The sequence below is a fragment of the Neolamprologus multifasciatus genome, chromosome 7 (assembly GCF_963576455.1).
Source record: "Neolamprologus multifasciatus chromosome 7, fNeoMul1.2, whole genome shotgun sequence".
NCBI classification, from domain to species: domain Eukaryota; kingdom Metazoa; phylum Chordata; class Actinopteri; order Cichliformes; family Cichlidae; genus Neolamprologus; species Neolamprologus multifasciatus.
The window spans coordinates 46,031,678-46,058,065 of record NC_140445.1 but is presented as its reverse complement, the minus strand read 5'-3'; the positions used below and the strand labels follow the sequence as shown (position 1 = coordinate 46,058,065).

The window sequence follows — 26,388 nt, the reverse complement described above, 5'->3', positions numbered from 1 at the left end:
AAGGAATACCTGTCTGCAATAAGTGCAACGCTACAAAAGCTCTGTTCTGGAAATTCGCCCTCTGAATGTGCACATGCACACCTGCAGAAAATCAAAAAGTCAAAGGTGACAAAACCACTGCATACATTCAGCAAGCCTCCGTAGCGGAAGATGCTGAGCAGGGAGTGAACGTGGCTCTCGCTCGTGAAGTAGAGGCGTGTGCGGACGTGACGCCCAGGAGACATGACACCCCGAGAATACCTGAACACCAGGGCGGAGGAAGAGACACAAGTGAGTAACACAACACCTGTAATACTTGTTAATACATGTATGCATGTGGCTTATAAACATGTTTGTGCACTTCAGTGGTGTTCTGCATTCTCACAGAGGGTGCAACTTGTTGACAGCCTCGTCCTCATGGGTCCTTTGCAGGTCCAGCTGGATTTTCTTCATCAGGGGAACACAATAAGCCTGGGCGATGTCCAATTTCTCTGCTCTGTTGATGCCATACTCCTGATGTCAATGAACAAGAGGGCAATCCATTAAAATACCATGTTTTTACATGTTAATTGTGACAAGGCACTTTAATTCAGAAGACATGTTAATGAATAGAGGGTTAATTTGAACCCTGCTCTCGCTGGTAAGGTTTTCTGACTAAAGCATGACATTTTAAATGCGCTATTGGAATAATGTTGCTACATCACTCATTACTAATGCCAAATTTGTGCAGAATTTAAAAATAAGTGCTGGGCAGCACTTGGAAAAATGCAATTAAAGACATTGATGTGATTTACCTGTGGTATGACTATATCAGCCAGAGCACGGGACAGTCTGAAAAGTTCCCGCGTGTCCTCCAGGTCAAGAGAGGCATTATGCTGAAGGTCATATTTGATGCAGTCGTAGATATCTGGGATCTTGCTGATGTCGTAGCGCCCATTCTTCATGCGGAAGTCTCTCTCCAGCTTAGACCAGCGCTGTAGCATCAACTCCAACGTCTCGCTGTGGTAAAGCTGTAGGTCTGGGGAAATTTTTTTTAAAATACAGTGACTAATTTTATTATTGTTGTTAAAAAAAAAAAAAAACCCTAAATATAAAAGATTTTTAAAAGGGTTCTTGAAGATTAATTCTCCAGCTTTCTGAAGGTTTTTACACATTTCTTCTTGGGACATTGACATTCTACAACCACCTGTACAACAGGGTGGAGGCTCTGTCATGGCTGGAGCTGGATTTCAGTCACTGGTATCAGAGATCTTGTTGAAATCATGAATACAGAAAAAACACCCTCAGATTTTGATTAACCATGCAAAACCACACGGAAAGCGTTTTATTTGCAACAGCTTCACTTTTCAGCATGAAACCAAGGAATTACACTGCCGATGTAATAGAAGCATAACTGGATAGAAAAACAAACAAACAAAAAACAAAAACACACTATTGAGCAGGGTGGGATCATCTTATCAGAGAACAGAACAAAAAGGAGCCAACATCCAAAAAAGAGCTTTGAATGTCCTTGAAGAAGCCTGGAGAACTATTCCTGAAGACTTCTTAAAGAAATGACAAGAAAGCTGGCTAACCTCATGTTTCAATAAATAACTCCACATGGTTCCAATTTTCCTACCAGAATCTAAAGAAATGAGGGGTGGATCAATTTTGAACTTGTCCATATATACACTACAGTTACAAGCTTTTCTGCATCAGTCTTATTCATACGTAACACCTGATGACTAAAATAAATACTGAGGCTTTAAAAACAGTAAAACATTTTAAAAGCCTTTCTCAAGTTCTCAGTACCTGCAGACTTGGGGTCCTCTAGTCTCTTTCGGATCTGCGATGTAAGGCTCTGGATGAGGGCATACACCTTGTCACAAGTTTTGACTGGATTCTCTATGACCTTCATGGAGTTCACCAGTGAAGGACTGCCAGTCGGAGCCAACTGGGACACGATAGAAGCAGAAGTAAATAGATAACATGTTCTGCCAAACACCATGCAAGAGATTATGCCAGAAAAGACGGTCAATATATGTATGAGCAGTTGCAAAATTCTTTGGATAATCCAAATCTTATCTGGATTAAGAGGCACATTTAACTGTTTAAACTAACTGGAGACTTTACTTGCAAACAAGAAATTGCACCATACAGCTGGAATTGCTCACTAATTGAGCAATTCCATGTGTGACAACACCTTTTGGTAGTCCTGCTCTGTAAAGTCCTGGTCCTTTTGCATGATCTCGTGCAGCCTGGCTTTCACTTTCTGCTGACAGTCAGTCAGAGAATCGCTGTCACTGTCCAGCAGACCGTTCATGTTGGCACTCTTTACCATTTGAACCAGGATGGGCGTGAGCTCCCCTTCTAGAGCCAGCAGACCCTGCAGACATGCATCAGATTTGAAATGGTTAAAAAAATAACATAAATATGTGAGGGTTAAGTCGTGACGAGTAACCCGAAGCAAACAAGGTAGATGAGTCCACTCTCATCACTACGCTTGTGTTGTCATTCATAACCTTAACTAATGTTGTTTCTATTTTTGAGATAAATTCTCAACCTGTCTCAAACTCTTCAAACAGACCATTCCTCTGCAGATGATCAGTTAGCTGTTTTACAGCCATCACACTTCTGTGTTTAATATTGAGCAGTGGGAACATAAATTCCACACTGGCCAGGAAAGCAAGCCAAGCGGCTCCAATTTATGGCAAACAAGTGGGTCTTGTTCATGCAAAGCTGCCTTAAATGCTCTCCTCAAGCTCCATCAGAATCGCTTAAGTACTAAAGTAACATTTATATGAAGAGTTTAGTCTTCCAATACAGTGACATAGTTACCTTGGCAAAAGCAGCAGCCGTCATCTGCACCCTTCCTTCGTCAGAGGCGTAGATCTTCAGGTCATGGCGGTAAGTGCTGTGCAGGCGCAGGAGGCCACAGCCAGGAAACCCGGCATAGTCACCTGTAGAATTGAACACAGAGTGGAGCGCCACAGTTAACTGGCATGATTACAGCACTCAGATGTACAGTACAACACATTTTTTCCCTTTCCTTTTCTTTTTTAAAGAAACGACTGAGTCGGTGAGGTAGTTGAAAGAATAGAGAAAAACTAATTTTAGTTTTGATTGTACCCAATAGTAGCAAAGATTTCCATCAAATATTGCACAACGGGCCAGTACAGCACATGTGCGAGTGCAACATCACTTTCAGTTCAAATGCATTGGCTTGTCAGATTTTAATAGGGTTCGTTTCACTTAAATGTGAACTTAAATGTTGTTGTTTAAGCTGAAAATAAAATGAAGTGAAAGTGAAGTGAAGTGAAGTGAAGTTTTAGTAGTCTCCCCAAAATTTGTGACAATAACTCCCCTGCAGATGAGATTAAATATCCTAGATTACCTCTCTTTGAAAACAGACCAAGTCTAACATTCCCAGTATGCCATGTTAATGTAGGGGGTGGATGCAAACTAACGCTACAGATCAAATCACACTGATGCTTCATGCATTTCTCTTCTGCAGGTAGCCTGACACTGCATCGCCATGCCTCATTTGACAGAGATCAGCAAATCTGGGACGTGATGAAGACATATCCCTGTTTAAAGCTTAACACAGGCCAAAATAGATAGGTTTTATCAAACAACATCTCAACAACTCGTGAAAAAAAAATGCAGTAGGATTAGTGTGAGATGATGCGCGTTAGCTTTGAAAAAGAAAAGCTCCAGTCACTTTAGCTGCCCGCATATGTACGGGCAAGTGACCTAAACAATGTCTACATTGGAGGATCATCTTGGAAACACATCGACACAAAATAAAGCAGTCCACAGCAATCTGATACAAAACAGGACTAGTCGCCATGTGAAATTAACCAAAATCATGATGATATGAGGAGAGAGCAGACCACGTTAGTGGACGGAGCGACAAACGCTCAGAATGACAGAGGAGCGGAAGAGCGGTGATATCCAGGAAACCCTTCTCTTACCAAAGTCAATAGGGGAATCGCAGCCAAGGGACCGGCGATTACCGGCTAGTAGTTTACATACAGCAACAACAACAGAGAAGAGCAGAGTTAATCGACAAAACTTGTGGTGGAGAGAAAGAAAGGATTGAAAACAGTGGCTGGGATGAGACAATTGTCTTCTTTTTATAGATAAAAAAGAAGCAACACAAGGTCTACTTTTAGTTCTGCTTCAGGTTGGTTTTCTTTATAGTTTGAGTTTTGCATGCAGCACAAAACAAACCTTTAAGTAGGACAGGTGATGACTAAATGGCACTATTGTTAATTTTAAGACCCTACAGGAAATAATGTCAAGAAAAGCCTTTATGCAGCTGACTTCTTACTGCTCAATCTGAACAGAGAAAAATTAAAGCTGCTTTTCTGTTTTAAAACACTGAACAAAACCCATTTTGGGTGTTGTCAGATGAGGCCACACCTAACTGCAGGACAACTTGGTACAGCCTCTAGGTGGCAGTGCGAGCAGCATTTTCAGCTTAGGTACTGTTACTGTTTAAAAAAAATAGAAAGAAAATATTGAATGTCGTGAATTTAAATCAGTACTTTAAAAAAATGTGTAAGCAGTTCTTTTTTTCCCCCCATACTTGAGGCTACACTTCCTGGCTTTTGAACATTCAATCCAGCACAATGGCTACGATGCAAGGTTACAGCAGTCTTACGTGAATTATTTCTTTATTAAAGTTGTATCTTTATTGAATTTTATTAGAGTGGGACAAATCAGTATAATTGAATCTACAACACTATAGGAATGAATAGAGCCAAATTAATACCTCTCTGAGTGTGTCAGTAAGAAGTAGTTATTATTACGAGTGTAATAATGAATTTTATAGCTAGGTTGACTGTATTGGCTTAGATTTTACATGTGTACCTAATAAATCATCCACTGACTGCATTCTGCATTTCTGATTCTCATTTTTGTCCTGATACTGTTAGCCTTCACTAGAGTTGCAGCTCAGCATCTCTGTTTCATCTCAACAACCTTTCACATCAGACTGTTTAAGCCGATGTTGACAGTATACTCTTAAATCCAGGTCATAATTCCTGCTTATTGTGGTGCAGACCACATGATCTTCATCAACAGAGAGAGAGTTCAGTCTGTTATGGAGCAGCAGTTTGTTCAAACAGTTTTAAAGCCTTGAGGTAAAAATGTGACTTAATGTCCTCAGAAGGTGTCTGCAAGACATGAGTGATTGTACTGAAGTGGCAAGATTAGTCTCATTAATTTTTCCACCTGAAACTAAAGATTATTTTACTACCAATTAACTGCAATGGATTTCTTTAAGCTTAAAGAAATTAATTAATCTTTTTATATATAAACAGTGTAACTAGGTCACCAAAGTCCTTCATCCCTATCATTGTTTTCCTTATCTTCTGTCTCACTGTTACAGCGCTGGCTGTTCATACTAAACCTGGCCAAACATTTTCCAGTGTTTGCTCTGTACGATATTGACAACAGTGAAATTTTTAATTTGATTGTCTTTGGGACAGCTTTGACTGTGAGCACAGAAGCCCCCCCCCCCATTGTTTACACCTTTTTCCTTGCAAGTCCAGGCCAATCACAGCAAAGTTTACTTAAAGTTTACTGCCATCTGAAACAGTTTGTTTCAGACAGCAGATGAGCTAAGGGGCTGCGCCAAGAAGAAAAATGTGCAGTCCATCATTACTTTAGGCATCAGTATTTTTTATTTACAGATGCTGTGTATGCAACTCCTCAGTTTACTTTTCAGTAAACTTAAGAGATTTGCTACGAGTAGCCTTTCTAATGTTTTTTATTACTACAATCTAAGATGTCCCACACTATAATAATAAATTGTTGTTGAGTAACGCTTTAAAGTTCCTGCTCTTGGCAACAGTAAGTCAGCAATCCTTCTACAACATCGCAGCCACAAATGACAATGAATGGGATAAAAAGAGTGCAGCGGCAGCTGGAAGCCTGAAACTCTGGCTTGTCAACTCTAACATAGCTGTTTCAGCCTGACCTCTTTTCACACAGTGCATGTATGACTCCTATCATGTGTTGGCACTGCAAACGGTGCCATTTTTAGAAACTACAAAGGAGGACTGAAAACTGACACCAGAGCAGAAGGCGTGAGAGCCGTTGTAACTACATTTATAGGCTAGAGCATGTGTCTGGCTGGTACCTTGACCTCCGGGGTACATGCAGCGAAAAGCCCTGCCCAGCTCCTCAGCCTGAACCCGGCCTGCAGGCGTCAGCTCCCCACCCCACTTCAACACCAGCAGCAGAGATGGGCCATCCTTCTTAGAATCTGAAACAAGAAGCAGAAAGTTTAACATTTGGTTTTTCTTTATATAAATAATCAAAACTCAAAACGTTTTCTGTGCCATACTGACAAATAATGTTGTCCGTGGTGAGGTGCAACCAAAACACTGAAGGCGAGGCTCCAAAACACAGTTACTAACTGATGACTGATTACACTGACATTCACTTCCAATCACCATTTGTGTGTATTTGTTTACATATAATTTATCTCTGTGACCCAGCACACACAACAATCGGTGTCTGAGTACGATACCTTCTTCCTCACTGGATGCTTTAGGTTTGCCATTCCGCAAGTAGGTGAGCTGGACTTTCCTGTTGATACCTGAGAAATGACCATACCTGGTGGGGGGGATGAACACACACACACCATCAAGCAAACACAACAAAGATTCATATGTACAGAGACAGTCGAATAGATTTCATCTCAAATCCAAGAGTTTCGTCCAAATGTTTAGCAGCAAACACACGTCTGACTTTCATTCCATGTTTATGACAAGACGAGCTTAAGAGAGATAAGACCAAGGCAACAACTTTCAATGACACAACGATCATACACTCTGCTACAGTAAGCACTACTATTAGCAGTTGTTTCAGTCACTTTGGAGGTAAATATTTACTGCAGTTCTTTGTAATTGTGTATCTGTGTGTAAGCACATGAGAATGTGAGCAGGAGCAAAAGGACCACCCAGAACAATCAGACAGGTGGGGCTTATTGGATTAAAACGCAGTATCGGAGGATGCAACAACGTCTATAAATAATAAGGGAGAAAATAAGGGAAAGCAGGTGCAGACGCCTATAGAAATGTGGAAATGTGGTTTGGTCTCATCTGCGTAGCTCCACATGATGTTAAAGTGGCCAGCTCCCTAGCTCTGTGTCTTAATGGAAGCAACATGATCACTGTTTATAGCTTTTTTAGATTGAAAAAGCAGGACAGCTTACACTACTGCATAAGCTCACAGCACGCGTATAGATGCCCTTCAGACTTAAGGGCCTTGCTATGCAACGCTTGGTCACTGTACATGAGCTGGCTTTCCTCTCTACTTCACTGACAGTTTAACTTTATATTTATTCATCAAAAGTCAGAAGCTGCAGTTCCTCTAGTACAGGTGTGCCAAACATAAGGTCTGGAGGCCAGAATCGGCCCATCAAAGGTTCCAGTCTGGCCCAGTGAATGGATAAAGGAGAGTATAAAATTTGGAGTTTTAACTGCGTTTTTATAACCTCATTAGTAAAAAAGCCGTAAAAGACCTCCTCTACGGCCATTCACACGACACCAAAGTAAATAAGTAAGTAATTAATAGATAAACAATTAACTGAGAGAAAGCCCCCCCCCCCCCCCCCCCCCCCAAAACAAAAAACCAAAAAACCAAACAAACAACCAAACAAAAAAACAGGACATTTTCTGTCTATTAACAAAAACAGGACAGTCTGGGCAAATGAGCTAGGAGACATTTAATTCTCCACATTAATTTCTTACAGTCCAAACAGTCCAAGCCCAAAGAGTGCTGATAGATGTCTTTCACGTACTACAGCAGATGTCTTTATCCTGCAGAAAAACTAAAACGTATTGTTGAGACTGCACTTCTTGTTCTTATAATTAAATGCCTAACGAATTAAATGTTTAGTTAATCTTCCTTACACCAGCAGAAAAGGGTGTTTCACTGGTCTGGCCCACTTACATCAAGGTGTAAAATTAGTTGACATAAAATGCACAGCTTCACAGCCTGCCAGAAAACACTATAGTCCTGGCCTCAGAATCGTCACAACAGATTTCCTATCACCTCTACAGTTGATGAATTTCTTTAAAACAACCTTGTTACTGGAAACATGGGTGTGGCTGCATTAACTGGCAAATGTGCCGACACGTAGCGCTGTAGTCGACCGGTGTCTACCAAGTCTCAGCTAAGCTAATTAGAGACACTGAAATGGACCGCCCTGCCGTCTTAGCGTCGGTGGTGCTTTCTGGAGCGCTTTTAATGAAATAATCTGAAAAATGATAAACCCTGCTGTGTGGTACTGTCTGTCTAAGACTGTGCTCCAGTCTTTTTGAGTGAAATTCTAGCATTTTATTAGACTGTTACTAAAAACTAATTTGCACATGTGTGCATCTTTGCATTGCACTCGCACGGTTTATGAATGCAGCTTGCCAATCAAGCTAGCTAGTGTTATTGGATAACTGAGTACTTCACCCTCTCATCCAAATGTGGTAAACCTCTGGCTTCAAAAAACAAACATAGTGTCAGGCAAAATGTTACCGCTGAGGCTTAAAAATGGTGATGTCACTGAATTTAAACAGCCAGTAGTTTGAACGGTGCTTTTCTTGCAAATTTGACAGTCCCTGTCTTTCTAATGATTTTTAATGTGCTCCTGTGCAGAGTACAGCGCCATCAAATTACCAGAATGCAGATCTGAGGCGGGAGGAAGGAAGACATTAGGAGGTTTAGAGTGTAGCTGATAGGTGGTGAGGAAAGCATGCACACGAAGTAGCACCACACACACACACACACGCTGATTTACACACACAGAAACACAGTGAAATAATCAGAGACATTTGACTGTGTATGTGTCTGGTGTTAATAGCTACAAATGAATGAATTTTAATGGAAATTAAGTCTACAGTTAGTGTACAAAACATTAGAAATATCTTCCAAATGCCTAATCTTAAAATGCAATAACTAATCCATCTTCTGCTTTCTTTACAGTTTTAATCAGTAAAATCTGGCGAAAAAAGTTTCAGAGTTTTGGTCTGCCTGAAACATAAAAAGATCTGTAATATTTCTAATATTTTGTACACACAGTCTAGGTTGGCTAAAGAAAAGGAGGCCAGTAAAACCTCATCCTTTACAAGTGAGAAGGGAGAGGGTGCGTACTGATTGTCATTCAAGCTGGATTCCCTTTTGAGAGAACAGATGGGTGAAGAAGGGAAGGATGGTTGGGTGGGAAAGAGGGATGGAGGAGGGAAGAAAAGATAACGCAGTTAAAGACAAGCCAAGAGGGAGGGAGCATCTTCATGGTGAAGGTGTCTGTGAGTATGAGAAAGTCTGCTGATCTGCTGATGACTGAGATGACAGGAAACAGGAGGGTGATGAGTGATGATATGTGTGTGTTTGTTTTCCAGGTGAAATGTCACTCACATTTCCAGAACAGTCTTAAGCTGCTCCAGTTTGGACTTCTTCTCCTCAATCTCACAGTCAGTATGCTGACCCAGTTCGACCAGGAGCAGGCGAGCGATGTCCAGCACTTCCTGGAAGCACAGAGGTTTTTACCTTTAAACTCGAGTGCTGGTGAAATATTGGAGCTTGAGCTGCACGCAGTGATGGCATGAACGCAGTGTGCAAGACGGGATTTAGACAGCTGAGTGTAAATATTTAGACAACAAGACAATGAAGGTTTGTGGTCCATGATGATGATAACGCTTGATATGTGGGAATATTTAAAAGTACTTTATTATTGTTAAAGGATTCAGTCATAATCAGTCAAAACAAACAAACAAAAGAAAAACAAATATGCAAATAAGAGACAGCCTGGGAAAAAAGAAGCAGGAGATTATTAGTGTTGTCTCTCACCTGCAGCTGCTTTGGTTTTTTGAGTTTTAGCTTTCCTGTTTTATATCCTCCGTACTTTTCAAACAGTTCAAAGAATCTGGTGAAGGATAATCAGAGGAAAAATATCAGAACAATTAAAAAACAAAACATTTATGTTAAATGTTTATCCAACAAAAGTTCGCAGGGAGCTGGAGCCAATTCTATTTATACAGTGGACAGGTCACCAGTCCATCACTGGGCCAGCAGAGTGACGTGTACACACATGCACGCACACACTCTAGTCGGAGCGGCCTGAGCCATGCAGGCACAAACAGAAAAACAGACAACCAGGAGGTTTGCAGACAGCAGACACTGCCATCATTGACCCAGAGTTAAAGTTTCTGAGGGGAAGTTCTTGAAATAAAATGCACAGCAACATTCAACAGTGGCTGCCCAATTCAAAGGCGTGAGTGAGCATTAATTTTGTGAGGTAGCTTATAAACTTGTTGTTACCATCTGTTCTCTTCTATATTACTCCTTGAAAGTCTACTCGGAGCAATGCTTCGGGAAGTCTTTCAGGCTTATAAAACAAAATGACTGAGTGAGCATCATAAGCTGGTCTCTGCCTATGCAGCCACACACGGAGAAACCCAGAAACTACTCTGACTAATCATCAAACCACATCTATATTAATATGTACTGAGGTGACAAAACTCATTATGGGTATGTCATCCTCTAAATGCATTAATTTCATTCTGTGGAAAATAAATCTAATTGCTTCCACATTCCTTTTAATAAATTATGCTTCTTGTAAATCCTGTAAATAGATGTTTCTATACTATGATTTACTCATGACAGTGAGCTGTATCTGTTATCTCTTAACAACACAAGGTTTACTTTTTTCATGTTAAATTATGTACATATGTGGACACGCTCATGAGTAAATTATGGGAGGAATGGGGAACATATCCAGTACAAAAATGTTTTCCCTTGTCTTGTTTATTTTTCCACATATACAGAACTTTATTATACATTAAAAAAAACAAAACTAAGCATTAAGTTGTATGAACAGGGAAGAAGGAAGGCAACTCAAGGCTTAGTCTGAGCGACTCACAGAGGATGGCGGACTTCCATTTTCATCTTTTGCTTTGGCGTGCGGTCTCCGTGTCGGATAATGGCGATAACACAGCGCAGCTCCATCCTGAAGAAATAAAAAAATGAGGCAAAATGAGCAAAACACACCAGAGACTTCAAACTGACACTAAACTGAGTTTGGGATCTCAGTGGACCCAAGCAACCATCTGTTAATGTGTTGTGTCATTTTCCCATAACTACTTTTTTTTTCTTAAGAATTATTCTGGGAATCCTTTGAGGATTTTGCATAATCCCATCTGGGAATAATTTTAAGTGAAGGCTAAAACGAGAAATGAAAAATGGAACTTATTATCCCATGTAGTACTAGGCAACAAAATTTTTTTAATTAAATAAAATAAAAAACTAATTTATGTTTTCATTATTTTTGCACTTAAAAATATTTTTAAGTGCAAAAATATTTTAAGATGACCCTTAATTAAAAAAAAAATAATTTAAGGAATTTATAAGACAAAGACGTGTAGTAGTAGTAGTACACACAGTGGCCTGCTCAACAACATCTTTCCTCAGAATTAGTTAATGTTTTGTTTTTCTCTACGTACATGGTTCCTGAGGTTGTTGGGACGATGGGGATGTCTTCAGCCTCCATGGGGATGGACCAGGGGATGTGGAGCTGGGGGGCTAACTCCCTCATTACCATATTCCTGGAGATGTCGAGAAAAGCAGAAAAACAAACAAAATGACTAAATGCGAAGCAAAGCTCATTCCATCAGCTCTTCCTTGTGCTAAACAATCCACGGCTGTTTGAAATTGAGCATGTCCATCTAAGTCACAGTCCAGTGTTTAACACAGTATAGCAGCGACACCTACCCCAGGACTTTGGCACAGTCGTCGTAGTATTTCATGGAGTTTTTGACAAAGCTGAAGCCGTTAACGTCACAGACAAATGAATGGCCATTGGCTCTGAGCAGGTCGAACCCACACACTGTTTGCTATAATCACACAAGCAAAAGCATTAAAGCCAGTTCACAGTGCATGAGAATGTAGTTAGCTGCTGAGCAGAAAACACATTCAAACAACTAAACTAAAGTAGGATTATAAATATATATATATATATATATATCCTACTTTACATTTGAATTAATTTGGTGACATTCGACATAAAGAATGTGCGTATGTGTTGTTTTCCACTGGATAGAAAATAGAGCAACTGAGAAGCTGTTTTAAGATTTCATTACGGGAACAAAATGTTACATTTCTCCAAATAACATTACATTTCTTAGCAGTAATACATTTTTGCCTTCTGCTGCAGTTATGTGTTTTACTTTGTTCAGAGTGCAGGAGTTTCTTCTATTTATGAGTCATATAAGATGAATTGTAGGTGTTAGAAGAGTAAGCAGCAGAAATCCTCTCTGCTGGTTACTACACTGTGTACTCAAAAAGTGATTTTAGTTCCTTTCATTTATTCAAAAAAAAAAAATCTAAGTAGTTTCGCCTTTCACTCATCGTTTTCCCCACATCTGGAGACACTACAAGGATTACATAAACAGGTGTACAGTCTTTGACCACTCGAGGCACAGGAAGCAGTAAAAATAACAAGAAAGAGACCACGGCGGTTACACGGCTCACAGTGAACACTCACTACATTCACACATGGTGCGCTTGTGCGAGTCTTTTACCTTGAATGCCAGGCAGACCTTGCGGGCCACCAGTTTCTCCATGGCGGTCAGCATGACTGGGTAGCGGATCTCCTTCCCCTCGCTGTCCCTCTCTACCTTCCCATCCAGTGCTGGAGACTTCCTGGCCTCAGCGTGAGCATAGTCCGGGCCCACTGTATAAACCTAAGAAACAGCACAGAGCCAATGACTCAGAAGACGTCTCAGAGCAGATGAAATATTTCATTTTTCTATTCTTGACCAATATGGTAGCTCGCACCACATCAGTTCAACAATGTATAAACCTCAAATAACTATGAACGGTACCTTTACATCAGTGCCATCTGTCGGCATGAACTCCTCGTAGATATAAGAGCCAGTCTTTCGTACACTGCTTTCTGGGGAGTACACACTACTACGGCTCCCTATCTACAGCAGAGAGAGAGAAAAACACAGAAGAAGAAACCCCCCCAAAATAAACATATAGCCACATTTAATGTTCAGCATGTTAAGCTAACTGTCACAACAAAAACATGGTATTTTTTTCAGCTTCAGTGATAAACGGGTACCTTTCTGAAGAGTCTTTGGCTTCCTCCTCCGGCAGATGTTGGGTAATAGATGTACACGTTGTGGTCCTCTGCGCACACTGGTTTCTCCACAAAGGGTTTATGGAACACCTCCCCATTCACCTCAACTTGGTCCTCCCCCTCCACCAGGTTACACTCTGCACAGGGCAAGACTTAAGCTTTTAAATTCAGGTTGCCAAGAAATAGTTAAAACATACAGAAAAAGCACAAGAAAATCCACAGCATTGATGTTTACATATGGAATGAAATTAGTTTTGCTTAAAGATGGCAGTTAATTAGATTACTGATGTTTTCTATGTGATATTCGGTAGCCGAAATCACCACATTTGAGATCTACCATGTTATCTTGTGTTCATTCTGCTGAAATGAAAATACTTCTTTAACACAAAGTAAAAGCCCACCTTCAGGATTGTCAGGGTCTCGGTTCAGCACAGCGTAACGAGGCAGGTCGATGCCCTCCTCCTGCAGGATCCGATACACTTCCCTCCTGACATGGAACGATAGGAGTTAGTGAGCCTCCGAGAACAAACGTCACAGTTTATTTAATGTGGCCATGTGCAGTGTATGTATACAAGAGCTGGGCAAGTCGGAGGGAACATGCAATACATGTGAAAATAGCAATGTTGTTCACATCACACAACCTCTCGCTGCTCTGATTATCCAGGAAAAAAAATAAACAAAGATGCAAATAAGTCAGATTCATGAAAGAATTTCACATTTAGAATTTCCCTTTGGCAAGCAAAAGCCGGTCTTAGAGGTGTGGGGGTTTGCATGAGGACCGTGGCAGAGAGCAATGCAAATGTTTGAAAATGATTCCCATCTCTCCTACAAGCCGCTCCAAAGAATGAGCTCACCCTTCAGCTTCACTGACATCAAAACTCTTCCAAGAAAAACAGTGAGTTTGTTTTTTTTAAATACATTCTGGAAAATCCAACAGCATCTGATAAATGCACTTTAAGAGTTAAACTGATATTTTAGGAGGACCCTTTAGGCACAGCTGCCTCAGCTGTGTGGCCACCATCTCACTGGCGGCCACACAGTTGAGGCCTAATTTTAAAACCAGCTAGTTACGTTTTTACATTGTGATAACCTTCAGCTGTGCATGTGTGCTCACACATACCTATCCTGAATGAAATACTGCATGTTGAGATCATTGATGAGCAGTGGATTCCTGAGTTTGGCATATTCCACTGCTTTGTCCAGAGGGAAACCTAAAAAGTCAAACATATCTTCATCAGTACAAGCTGGACCAGCATTTAAAAATAATACAGTAATCGTGATTTTTTTTATGCTTTGAAAACTCTGGATATACAACAGTGTATGAGTCCTCAAATAAGAGATCAACAAAACTGAACATCTCCTAGATGCAAATGTTGGAAATGTTTTAACTTCAATTCCAAAATGAGCATAAATTTTTAATCAGGAAGTGTTTAAAAGCATTTACAGTTCGTTGAAGTTTTAAACAGTCATCACTGAAACCCTCTGACACCCAGGAGCAAAATGATGTCCTTTAATGGCCTCAGCACTTAAAAATATATAAAGATGTTTGAGGCTTTCTGTGTTATGAAGTTGGTATAATTTAGCAGGGCCATGTTCAACCTGCTTTTTGAAGATGCGATCAACATGTGAGGGGATGAAATTCTTCAAAAATCTGGAAGAGCAGAAATGACTTTGGGCAATACAAATGAAAGTTGTGTTTTCCTCCAGATTTCTAATGTAGGTACTCATTTGAGCTTTCCCCAGGAAAGTTTGTAAGAAATGGCAGAATATGGAGAGGCGCTGTATATTGCCTTTTTTCCCCACATCATAAAAATATGCACTTGGAACACCCTTCAAAGTTTATTTTTTCATCAGACACCACTATGAAAAAATGCAGATGAAAAAAAAACAAATACATTTCATCAACAGAAAGTCTCTTGTCATAAATGTGAACTTGAGCATGTGAGGTGGTCAAAATAAATGGGTTAATAAACAGGTATTTACAGTCTGCAGTGGAGACTTTAATTATTACTGTTGCACTATTTTACTGTACTTGCTATATGATCTGTTTCACAAAGGACAGTTTTTTCCTGTGTTTACTAACGAACTGATCTGTGGTGAGAAGCATATCATCTTGTTTAGGTACAAAAAGAAAAGAAGAATAAAACATGAATCACAAAAAGTAAAGAAATAAAAATAGATGAAAAAAATAGCGTTCCAAATCTAACTTAAACCAGGTTTCAACCCTAATATCCCCCAGTCTTGTCTCCCTCCCACCTTCGCATTTCCTTCGCATTTCTCCTCATGCAACAGATGCTTCGGTTTGCAACTTTTACCTTTGGAGTGGAAGGAGATGAGGCAATCACAGAGGGGCCATTTCTCCACAGGCTCCTCCAGGATGACCTCCTCAGGAAAGATGACCACATCAATGTAGTCAAACTTACAAAGGCGCTCCAAGATCTGAGTCATGGGCTTGGATTTGGATTTCTTTGTCATCGCGCATATGCCGACCACAATCTGTCGCTCTGAGGGCTGGTGGAGCAAGGAAGAGGGCAGAGAAGGTTAAGCTAGAGAAGACAAGAGTCAGTTGACCCTGACAACATGTCTGAGTGGCCGGGTAGTGTAAAGATGGGCTTTATTACTTTCACAGTTGGGCAATTCACATTATCACAGCAGCAAAGTGGGCAGAGTAGGAATAAACAGCTGCAGGTTAAGGTTATACCCACAATAATACTATCAAAAAAGGAAAATGTGCACTATACAAGTATGTATAGTGAAAACATGTAGTGGGCAGCATTAATTGAACTATCACTAACTTTCAGTTCACAGCACAGCTGTAAATTTAAGCTAAAGCTAAAGCTTTTTATGTCTCATTAGCATGCTAATCATTGTGTAGAGATCAACCTAAATATTTAAATATTGAGATATTTGTTAGGGTACACATTTATTTATTCTTTTTATTTTAATTATGGTTATCATTTATTTTACTAACTATCCAAATGACATCTCTCTCTCCTTCAAAGCAGTAACTGTTAAAAATCAGGTGAGCTGAAGCTTAAGTAACTCTAATTCTTTACAATAAAGAATTAGTATCTAACCTATAGACAGTACTGATTTATGACATCTTCCTCTCCAACTGGAAGCACAGTGCAAGCTCTCTTTCTTCTGTGTTCACTTGATGAGTGAGCAGTGAGGGTTTAGAGAGTGACCGACAGAGAAATAAGACACCTTCAGTTGCTTCTAGAGTTCCCTCTGACTGTTTATTACATTTAAATATAGATTTTTTGGGGGGCAGAGAGTAGATTATGTTGTTAATTAGTACTGCGGCTAAGAAACCCTGAAAATGATATTTGAAAAGTGCAAAAAACACAAACCGAAGCTGTTCAAAGTCCAGCTCAGAGCGCTGCTACAAGTGTGATAATAAAGAGGACCACTGCAGAGGGGACAGAGCAGTGTTCAAGTTGCAGCACACTCTTTCCTTGAGCCAAACTTTGAATTACTTTTCCTCATCTGATAAGGATCCCAAAATAGGAGTTTCATCAACACCCCGTCTTGTGGGTAATGAGCACTACAGTCCCACAGGGCGAGAAGAACAACCGTGGATGACCATTAGAACATTAAGTCAGTAATTACCCTTTCTGAAACCTGAAAAATATGATGGTTCTTGCAGCTTTGCAAATGCATTAAACATCACACGAAAAGAAACAAAAGCTTTACTGATAAGGACACTTGATCACATTTATGGTGAATATATTGGATACAAGATTACTACACAAGTGTAGTGTCAGCCACAATCCTATTAACCAAGCTAACGTTGTGAATCTCAAAGATGGAGACAAAGGTTACGGCTCCTAATGAAGCAGTACTTTATAGCCCATTTATAGCAACAGGACACTAAGGCCCAGAAGCCTTACCACTGTTTATCTGCTACACTGTTCTCATGCCATTCTTTGTGTATTTTTGTTTCCATTTCTTTTTCCATTATCCAATTCCAAACATAACTTTTCTAAGTTTCCAGTCCTGTCACTTCCTCATGCCTAAAAATGTCCAACACTGCAGCTTCCTGTTCTGTTATAAAATGAGATCTTCTTTGCCCACTGTAAAAGTGTATGGTAACTATATTAATATTGTACACCTGCTACTTACCGACTCATCATCATCGTCGTCCATTTCCTCTTCTCGAAACATCTCGTTCTTCATGCCTGCGTCCATTTGGCCCATGTCACGTTGATAACTTTCATAGCCAACCACAAACTGAGGAATGTCTCTGCAGATCCAACCCTGTTTTTTTTTTTCAGTCTTTTCTTCCTGCTCCTACACAGGGCTCCAACATCACACACTCCAATGTGACATGGCTCCTTCAGGTTGCTCCTGCCGTCAAAGGGGGTAGGTTGTGATGAAGGTGGCTACTAAGCAAGAACAAAACCAGTCAACTGTGATAGACCGTGACTGGGTGACTAAAACTTGAAGGCCTGGTCATAAACGAAAGTCTGTTGGCTGATAACAAGTTTGATAAAGTATGTGCTGAGGTAGGAAAGAAAGAAGAAAACAGAAAAAAAAACCAACAGCAGCTGTCCTAAGAGGTAGAAAAGATGGCGTGGACTCCACGTGGACTGAGGTAGAGAGTCATGTCCCAGCGTAGAAGCGTCTTCTTGACACAGAAAACCTCACAGCCAACATCTGCATACAATTGTTCTTGCCCTGGAAACAAACAGTACACAAATACTTCAAAAAGCATGACTAATGAAGCACTATTTGGTAGTAGCAGAAGCACTCAGTAGCTGAAAAAGACAGAACTGTATGTGAAACACAACATTACGAGTTTGCACAGTGTCGCTACATCTACCAGTGGAGAATGAAATGGAGGGCTATAAAAACCATGATGAAACTGGGTTATTGCAATTTTAAAGGCCATTCTACCTATGAGATACCTGCAGTTTATTTATATGCAATCATTTATTGAACCACAGTCAAATAACATTTACATATTTGTTATTGTTGTTGTTGTTGAATTTTGGCCTTGAATCTTTATAACTTTGCTTCAATTAATTGAGGTTCGCTGGCATTCATTTAAGCACATCTCTCTTAAAGGCATTTCAATCAAAACTACACTGGACTATTGCAACACCTTGACTTTTTCCCCCTTATTTTCAGTCATTATGTTGTAGATTTGCAGCTATGCTTGGGATCATTGTGCTGTTGTATTTTCATGGTTCCTGTGGCAGCAAAACACGACCAAATCATGACTTCTCCACCACCATGCTTGACAGCTGAAACGAGGTGGTTCTGATAATATACTCTGTTTGGTTTTCTCCACTATGGATGTTACTGGATCACTCCTACAATTTGGTGTAATTTCAAGATAGTAGATGGAAAAGTCAAGATTTTCATGATTTTATCAATTAACGTAAAATAGGGGTTGTTAAACTATTAGAAAAACACACTGTTCAAGTCAGGATATCATGCTATAACAACTGTCCAAATTCTCCACATGTGATGTACGTCAAATCTTCCCCCTGTTACAAGACAATCTCACCTCTATTACTAAGGGGTTTGAATGTACAGTCGCTTTCATATTTATGTTTTGTAACAGCTGAAATGAATTTTAAGAGGGTGTTAATAGATAAGTATTTCAAAGAAAATGAATGATCTGTTTTGAAGTACAACCTAGTTTTAATCTAAAAGATGTGAATTGAAAAGAAATTTTAATGCAGTTTGGTCTATTTTGTTTCATGGCTAGGGCTTAGCAAATAGCAAAAAAACAAACAAAATTTGTACAATCTCATACTACATCATTATATGAAATGCTTAATTCACCTTGTTTAATGAAATTATAATAATTTAAAATGTTTAAAAGTTTCTAACATTATTTAAATAAAAATACCTGGACACCTGTATTCGCTTTTGGTTTTGATAACAAGAGCATACACATAACTTTTAAATACAATAAAGATTTCATGACAAGTTAATATGTTCCTAGTTTTATGCTAGCTGCACCTGGCATAGAAAGGAATACCAGTCCACCTTCAGAGAGAGCTAAAACTCAAACAGCTATAAAGCTTGCTTATTTTAATTTTTTCAACAGCACAAGATAAAAAATTAAAAATAAAATCATTCCAATGTACTTCCTTTCAAATTTACTATCATTATCGTGTAAACACAACTTGTAATAGTTTTAATAGTCTTCCTCACGTGGGCAGTCTCACTGCCTGACATGTTTGTGGTTTAGATACCAAAATATGAAACACTTTATATTACATGATTGCACAGAAAAATATTCAAATTAAAAAAGGTTTTATAGGGTAAACCTGTACAAGTCATGCTTAAAATAAATTAAAAACACTCAAACATTATGCATATCGCATCAATGACCAACCTGCCCAGTAGTGTGTGCACATTACCATTTTAGTATGCAAAGCAGTAAGTAGATGTTTTATGCTCAAGTCAGCTATGATTACTCATGTGATGCAGAACCACACATGCAAATGCACACACAGAAGACAATAAAAGAATTTGCAACATGTTTATCATCCATGTGATCAAGATTACAAAAACAATATCAGTTTGAACTGTAAATAAGGGTCACAGGGTGGGGATGTTATGCTTTAACACATCAGTGAACCATTTTGAAAGAACAAAAGAGTGACACTTCCTGTGGTCCTTGTGAATGCAAGGGATTGCAACAGTGATAATTGTTACCGACCTACTTGGTAACTGCCCTTAAACAAAGGTAACTGGGGATGTGGGATTAAGGTTAAATAATTTCTGACACATATAATTGCATTTTATGGTAGATGTGGGTTACAAGTATAAGGCAAGCTTTCCGAAATAAGTAATGACCAGATTTTCACTTCTGTCACAGGGATTCAAATGGCACTGGATAATAGGAATGACCCCCCACAAGTCTTATGGTTTGTTGAGCTGTAACTTTGCAAACCTAAGCTGTGCTGCGATGTTCCTGCTCAGTCTTTTTCTAACTGTACTGTCATGAACTTTAACATTTAACATGGTAACTGTGGCCTGTAGAGTCTGAGCTGTCGCTCTTGGTTTGTCTTTCTTTTGTTTTTTTTTCAGTTTTTCTGACATTGGGTGAATTTGCTTGGAAGTCCACTCTTTGTGTCTTGAATGATTCTCACTTCTAATATTTTTCTACCTTATCGTCTGTTAACACATTTGAATGCTGCTAACTGCCAAAATGGTGAAAACACTTGCTGATGATAATCAAGTGAATTTGATTAGCAGCAACTGGCTACTACTCACCCAAATATTTATGTTGTTTTTTTTCACTCATTGCTTTTGCATTTTAACTAGTTTGTTAAATTAATAACGACACAGTATGCCATCTTGTGTTGCAGTTTATCTTAAGTTGTATTTTAAGAACTAAGGAAAAAATACCTCCCAAAAGGAAGCAGAGGTATTTTAAAAAACTGTAATTATTTTTAATATATACAAATATGAGTTCTGTATGAATCATCTAAAAAGCCAAATAATTAGTAGCTTTTTTGTAGACAGTATGAAAGGGGGAAAAACTACCATCCTACAGGAAGCATGAAACACCTTTCTTGCCTCATTTTGTGTTTTGATGATGGTGATGGAGTGAGTTATCCATTATATCAGGCCAACCCCCCCCAAACAAAAAAAAAAAGGTGGGCTGAGTTGATCTCTGGTGACTCTGAAAGACTAGTTGCTGTACTATTTTCTAATTTTGTCTATGTAAATGTGTATGTGTATATAGTGCCCTGTGTTCACCTTCTGATAACAAAATTTATATCTCTTGGCAGCTTGTGGATGTGAATACTGTAACATAAGGTTCAGAAGACCCCTCCCATGCCAGCATAATGCTGACCAGAGCCATTGGATTCCTACATTGTAGGGAGTCAAGAGTTCAGGTTTTCCTTTAATTTGTCAGTCATCGTACATTGCTATTTTTTAAATCCTATTTAAGTCTATTCATGTTCATTCCTCGATGTTTGACATTGCACTTATACATATAATCTGTGGGAGACAAATCCTTTCAGCGTTGTGTCAGCAAGGGAATTTGGCATTTTAAAAAAAAATCCTGCCAAATCAAACATAAGGAATTAAGTGCTGAGGAATCTCTTTGTCATTACAGAGCAGGCAAAAGAAGCTTATACTAATAATGTGCTGTGAGAAAAACAGAGCAGCCATCAGACAGACGTGTGAGAAAACAGAGTTTTGTGCCAGACTGATGCATCAGTGAAATCAGTCCCAGCTTTATCCTCACTGCAAACTCTCATTAGACACTCGAGGAGCTTAAGCCTCCAACTGAATTTAAACATTTAATTGATAGAAAAAAATCTTTAAAATATCCTGTCATTTTCATAAATATGAGCCCATGCTGTAGCTTAGGTTCTGCAACTACTCGTCCTTATCAAGAACTCTGATTTTTATTTTTTAGATGAATATCTGTTTTCTAAAGAGCCAGTCTGGCTACTTGTTGTTTCCATAACGACAAGGCCCAAACAGAAGCCAGGCCTTCCCTCTATTGAGTCACGTGTACATTTAACTGTAGCCTTTTACTCTAGCTAGCATTTTCATTCTTAAGATAGAAAATACAAACAGCTCGATACCTATCATATAAATGCATACAAAGACTGTTTATGATGTCCGTGTATGGACATGCAACCTGCGTGAAGCTAAATCTCAAGCTTCAGACTGCTGTAAATGGTTTAAGGCAGTTTTATTGCCTAGTCTTGGGTCTACATGATGCAACTGAGTGAGAAGATCCCCAGTATGATCGTGTCAGACACAGTTCTGTTTCGCGCTATGCAACATTTCTCCTATTTACGGTAATGTTTTTTTAATCTGTGCAACCATTTCTTTCGCCTTTGCGGCACTCACTGACTGCACACAGGAAAAAGGAGACAAGTCACGTGCCTTAACTCATCCCACGTGACACTACTCAACCTCTCAAATCCTTTACTCAGAGAGCGTGTGAAAACAGAGACTGCATAAAGGCACGAGATGCAGAAGTCTGTAAAAGTAAGTCAGGCGAAGGATAGAGAGAAAACAGAGTCTAAAGCTGAGATCGTTTACATGTGAAAAGAGAAAATACGATTTTATTAATATTTTGTTATTAGAGTACCCTTCAGCTTATTGTAGAAGTTTATAATTAAATTGTACTTTGTTTACCGACACTTCCACAACTGCTGGGCTATTTCTGAATACCTCGCACTGAATGATAATGCATGTGGAACTTTATATTCTGGACGTTTAATGGACCTCGTTAAGTTTTAGTTGATTACCTCTGTTCTATGTGTTACCATATGTAGTACCATGAACAAGTCTAAATTAAAGTGTAGATCTTCTACTTTTCCAAGTATTTTTATGAATGCATTCATTGTTTTAGGTGTCCGTAGATCTAGAGATCTCAACCGCTCCAATTTAGTTTTTTGCTCTATGAAGTTTATGGTCAGGGTTATCAGTCAACTGCTTCACAACATGCTGATGCATAACTGAAGGTTTAATCTCCCAGAGGCGTTCGAGGAAATGGAACCCAGAGCTGCTGCCTGCCATCGTCTTTGTTGCTGCTGCTGTTTCGCTATCGCCACTGTTGTAACAATGGCCAGAAAACAATGGAGTTTCAAACCATTCACTGCTAATGTGGCTTCCCACTAGCAATTATCAGTAAAGCTTTCATATTGAGCAACATCCAGTATATTAATGCAAGTATATCTATGAAAGGCCACAATCATCTGATAATATCAGCCAACTGATATACATCATTCACAAAAAACGCAGAACAACGCAGAACTCCAAGCTCAATATGTACAAGTAACGCCCATAAACTGGGAAGTGCAAACGGACACCAAAAAGGTCGCACACACAACTTTTTCTACATTTATAATTGCAGGAAAAAAGGAGTTAATCACAGTTGACTTGACAGTTTCTTTTTTAAAAAAGCTGATTTATCAGAATAAAGGACGCAGAATGAAAGTGCTCGCTTTGAAACTTCTGTTTACGACTTTCATACCTTTGTGAATTAAGTCAGACAGACAGTGAGGATACAGTCCCATCACCTGTGGCTCAGGTGAGAAGAAAGTGGCCTAGCCATAGTGAAAGCAGTTGCTTAACTGTTAAGACTTGCAGCCTAAGCATTTTGATATAATAAGCATCTGTAGGGCCACGGCTTATCTGTTATGTTACCCGAGACCACACAATAAAGACGCAAAGCTGATGTGTCACACCCTCTTAGCTGAGCCAAAACCCATGAGCCATACGTGAAATGAAGCCAAGCTTAAAGTAGAAGCTTGCTAATGTATGAGATTGTTATGTCCACAAACAAAACACAAACCCAGATCCTTATCACTCGTCTCTCATCGGTATAAACACCACTGCCATGCTGACCCATCCACCTGTACCAAACCGCTGATTCCAGGGGAAAAGTCGTCGGGAACAGACGAGGCAGATCATATCAGCTCTCAGTGATGGCACATAAGCCAACTGCACGCGCCCCACAGTCTTTGAATGACTCTAAGAGCTTATTTAAAGTCACTTCCACTCACATGCGGAGCAGATTATTTTAGTGGCAGTTAAATGCTTTGGCTGCTGAAGAGCAGACACATCCCTCCCGTGTCCTGGACTTTTAGCCAGGACGGACGTAAGCTGAATCCCACACGTGACCCTGGCTACCCTTGGTACCCAGAAATAACCGTGTCCTCTTCTGCAACACACAAACTAAAAGGGGAGGAGTCAAGGCAGGGAGTTGGGAGGCCAGCCACTGCCCAAAGATAACTTATCATTACTGACCTCTGAGGCGATGACAGGTCGCAGTAAAGCAAGTGGAAGCCCTTCTTGCTGGCCAGAGGGTCAAAGAATTCTAACGGATATAAACTGTAAATAAACATCTATAACTGCTGTGAGTAACCGACAGTGACCCTGAGGTCATTCAGTCTTTGTTACACCAAGGTCATGACCTTTAGCACGCCACCAGTAAGACAGAGTTAAAGAACAGAGCGAAATATAGCGTGATGGCCAGAAACACCTGAATGCAAACACTTCACAGCAGTGCAAGTTTTAATTAGCATTCCAGATTCTAGAGTTATTCTAATATAAATAACTGGGCAGGGCCTGAGCAAAGGCTCAGTGAGAGCAGCGTGTGCATTTGCTATCAGCTTTCTTTTAAACATGACTTAGCACCACTGCCATTACAATATTTCGAGATATAGTGCACACTGAAGATTGGATTGGCATTCATGAGGTATCCACGGTGCGTACACATCAGTAGTAAGCAATACCGCTGCTTACCACCTATGTCTAGATTTAATAAATGGTTAACAGGCAACAAAATAAGATTTGTGTGAGATGAGTGAGTGTGTTAAATATAAATTACATAAATCCTGAATATTTAAAAATAGAGTAGAACATTTATTTAACTTCAAACTTAACTTAATATTGTGGCAGCAACACTGAGCTACCCTGAGGAAAGGAACCTCAGACTCTGGAGGGTTTTTGGTAAATGGTAAATGGACTGATTCTTATATAGCACTTTTCTACTCTACCAGAGTACTCTAAGCGCTCTATACAACATGCCACATTCACCCAATCACACCCATTCACACAAGCAAACAAACTTCTCCATCTGATCTGGGTATTGGAGTTTGCCTTTTGAAGCATTTTGCTGGGATTATTTGAGAAATAACATCTTGCTGTGGGATAAAGAGCATCCAATAAGTGTATGTTTTGACTGCAAGAGTTACCAGATCTCAATCCAATATAGCAGGATGCAGATGCGGAGGAAAGGAAACTGGATGTGCAGATGATAAATCTGTATCAACTGTGTGATGCCATCACGACAATATGGAACAAAATCTCTGTTGAATCTATGCTATTATGGAGTCGGCCAGTTCTGAAGGCGCAAGGGGGGGGGGGGGGGGGGGGGGCAAGCAAGGTGTACCTAATACAGTGGGAAGCGAGAGTATTTCTTCATTTATTTATTGAACTTTAGTGCATCACTCTCTGTTGTTAAACTAAATAGAAATCTTGTATCTGTCAGTACCACCGAAGCTCCACTGAAGTCACATTAGTTAATGTTTCTCTATAAGAAAGCAGAACAAACGGACATAAACAAAAGCACCACACACAAAAATGACTACAGCATTCTCTCCAGTCTGCCTGTTCTTTTGTTCCCCTGGAAAAATAAAAACCTTGCTCGCCCATAAATAAATTAGGCAGCTAAATTATAACATTCCCAGCTGTCACCTGCAGCTCCTTGTCCGGGGGGGATTAGTCATCTCATCACAGCAGCACCGGAGATCAGCAACAGGGCTCCAATAAAAGGCTTTTAACCTTTGAGACAATCTGCCACAGTTCGCCTGTTCGCCATAATGACGGGGAGGAGTCAATCATTAGTTCAATTTAGCCATCAGCAATTCTGTGATTAGCTATCAAATGAGAAATACAGAGACGTAATGTGCGGCTGGACTATTTGTTTTCCGTGGACTGATTGAATAGTTATTGGCTCCTTTTTATTAAACACAAAAAACTACTGAGTCACTGAAGCATAATTTTTGAGATGGTCCAAAGAAAAGGTTCTTATTCTCCAAAAATTGTTAACAACTAAATCATTAACAAAGCTGTTAATTATTATATTCAATAAAGCCTCCTGTTGAAGCGCAGGTGAACATCAGCCCTGAAATATATCACCGTGGAGAGCTAGATAACATGCGTGTGACGTTTTTATGACACAGCCAGTGGAACAGCAGGTACAGCGGCCACTACAAGATTATACATTTATTATGCACTGAGCACACAATTAGCTTTGCATGCAAATACAAATTGCCTTCACTGGGGGGGAAAAAAGAGCCCATAAAAGGCTTGCCAGTATAAAGGTCCACTACTTACATACACTTATCAGAGTGTTACTGCAGGACACACAACCTCTGTAAACTAATAGGTTCATTTATGTTAGGTTGAAAGATACACAACCTGATTTTTCCACTATTACGCAGCTTTACTGGTTTACCTCTCATAAAGGAAAAAGCTCTGAAAATGGCTTTAGGGGTGAGAGGACAGAGGAATCCTAAAGAGTTCAACGCACAGCTGATTATAAAACTAAGTACCTATGATTAGTCCAATTTACATTTAAAGAACTGTGTGGCTACATTACACTGAATCTGGTTGAGCAGGGGTGTCAAACATAAGGCTATAAGCACAGCAAAAACTGGCTTGCTTTGGAAAGTGTGCAGGATGGCAGACATTTTGGACTTTTAACTGTATTTTTATTACTTTTACAGCTCTTTCTACTGATAAAGAGCTCACCTATGGTCACATATACAACGCCA

The 26,388-nt window shown here is 39.6% G+C and overlaps 1 protein-coding gene across 1 annotated transcript in view; it reads right to left on the bottom strand.

The window, feature by feature from the left end:
* Positions 1 to 25,292, bottom strand: part of ppip5k1b (diphosphoinositol pentakisphosphate kinase 1b) — a 43,148-nt gene extending 17,856 nt beyond the window's left edge. The window contains 22 exon segments of the mRNA XM_085168941.1: positions 126 to 240; positions 365 to 492; positions 774 to 997; positions 1,771 to 1,912; positions 2,162 to 2,344; positions 2,797 to 2,918; positions 6,107 to 6,232; positions 6,500 to 6,585; positions 9,382 to 9,491; positions 9,814 to 9,889; positions 10,886 to 10,972; positions 11,466 to 11,567; positions 11,734 to 11,855; positions 12,543 to 12,704; positions 12,846 to 12,947; positions 13,088 to 13,242; positions 13,507 to 13,592; positions 14,226 to 14,316; positions 15,421 to 15,616; positions 17,231 to 17,380; positions 17,382 to 17,785; positions 23,453 to 25,292. Coding sequence (XP_085025067.1) covers positions 126 to 240; positions 365 to 492; positions 774 to 997; positions 1,771 to 1,912; positions 2,162 to 2,344; positions 2,797 to 2,918; positions 6,107 to 6,232; positions 6,500 to 6,585; positions 9,382 to 9,491; positions 9,814 to 9,889; positions 10,886 to 10,972; positions 11,466 to 11,567; positions 11,734 to 11,855; positions 12,543 to 12,704; positions 12,846 to 12,947; positions 13,088 to 13,242; positions 13,507 to 13,592; positions 14,226 to 14,316; positions 15,421 to 15,616; positions 17,231 to 17,380; positions 17,382 to 17,417 — 2,601 coding nt within the window. The 5' untranslated portion in view covers positions 17,418 to 17,785; positions 23,453 to 25,292.
* Positions 25,293 to 26,388: the final 1,096 nt, after the last annotated feature.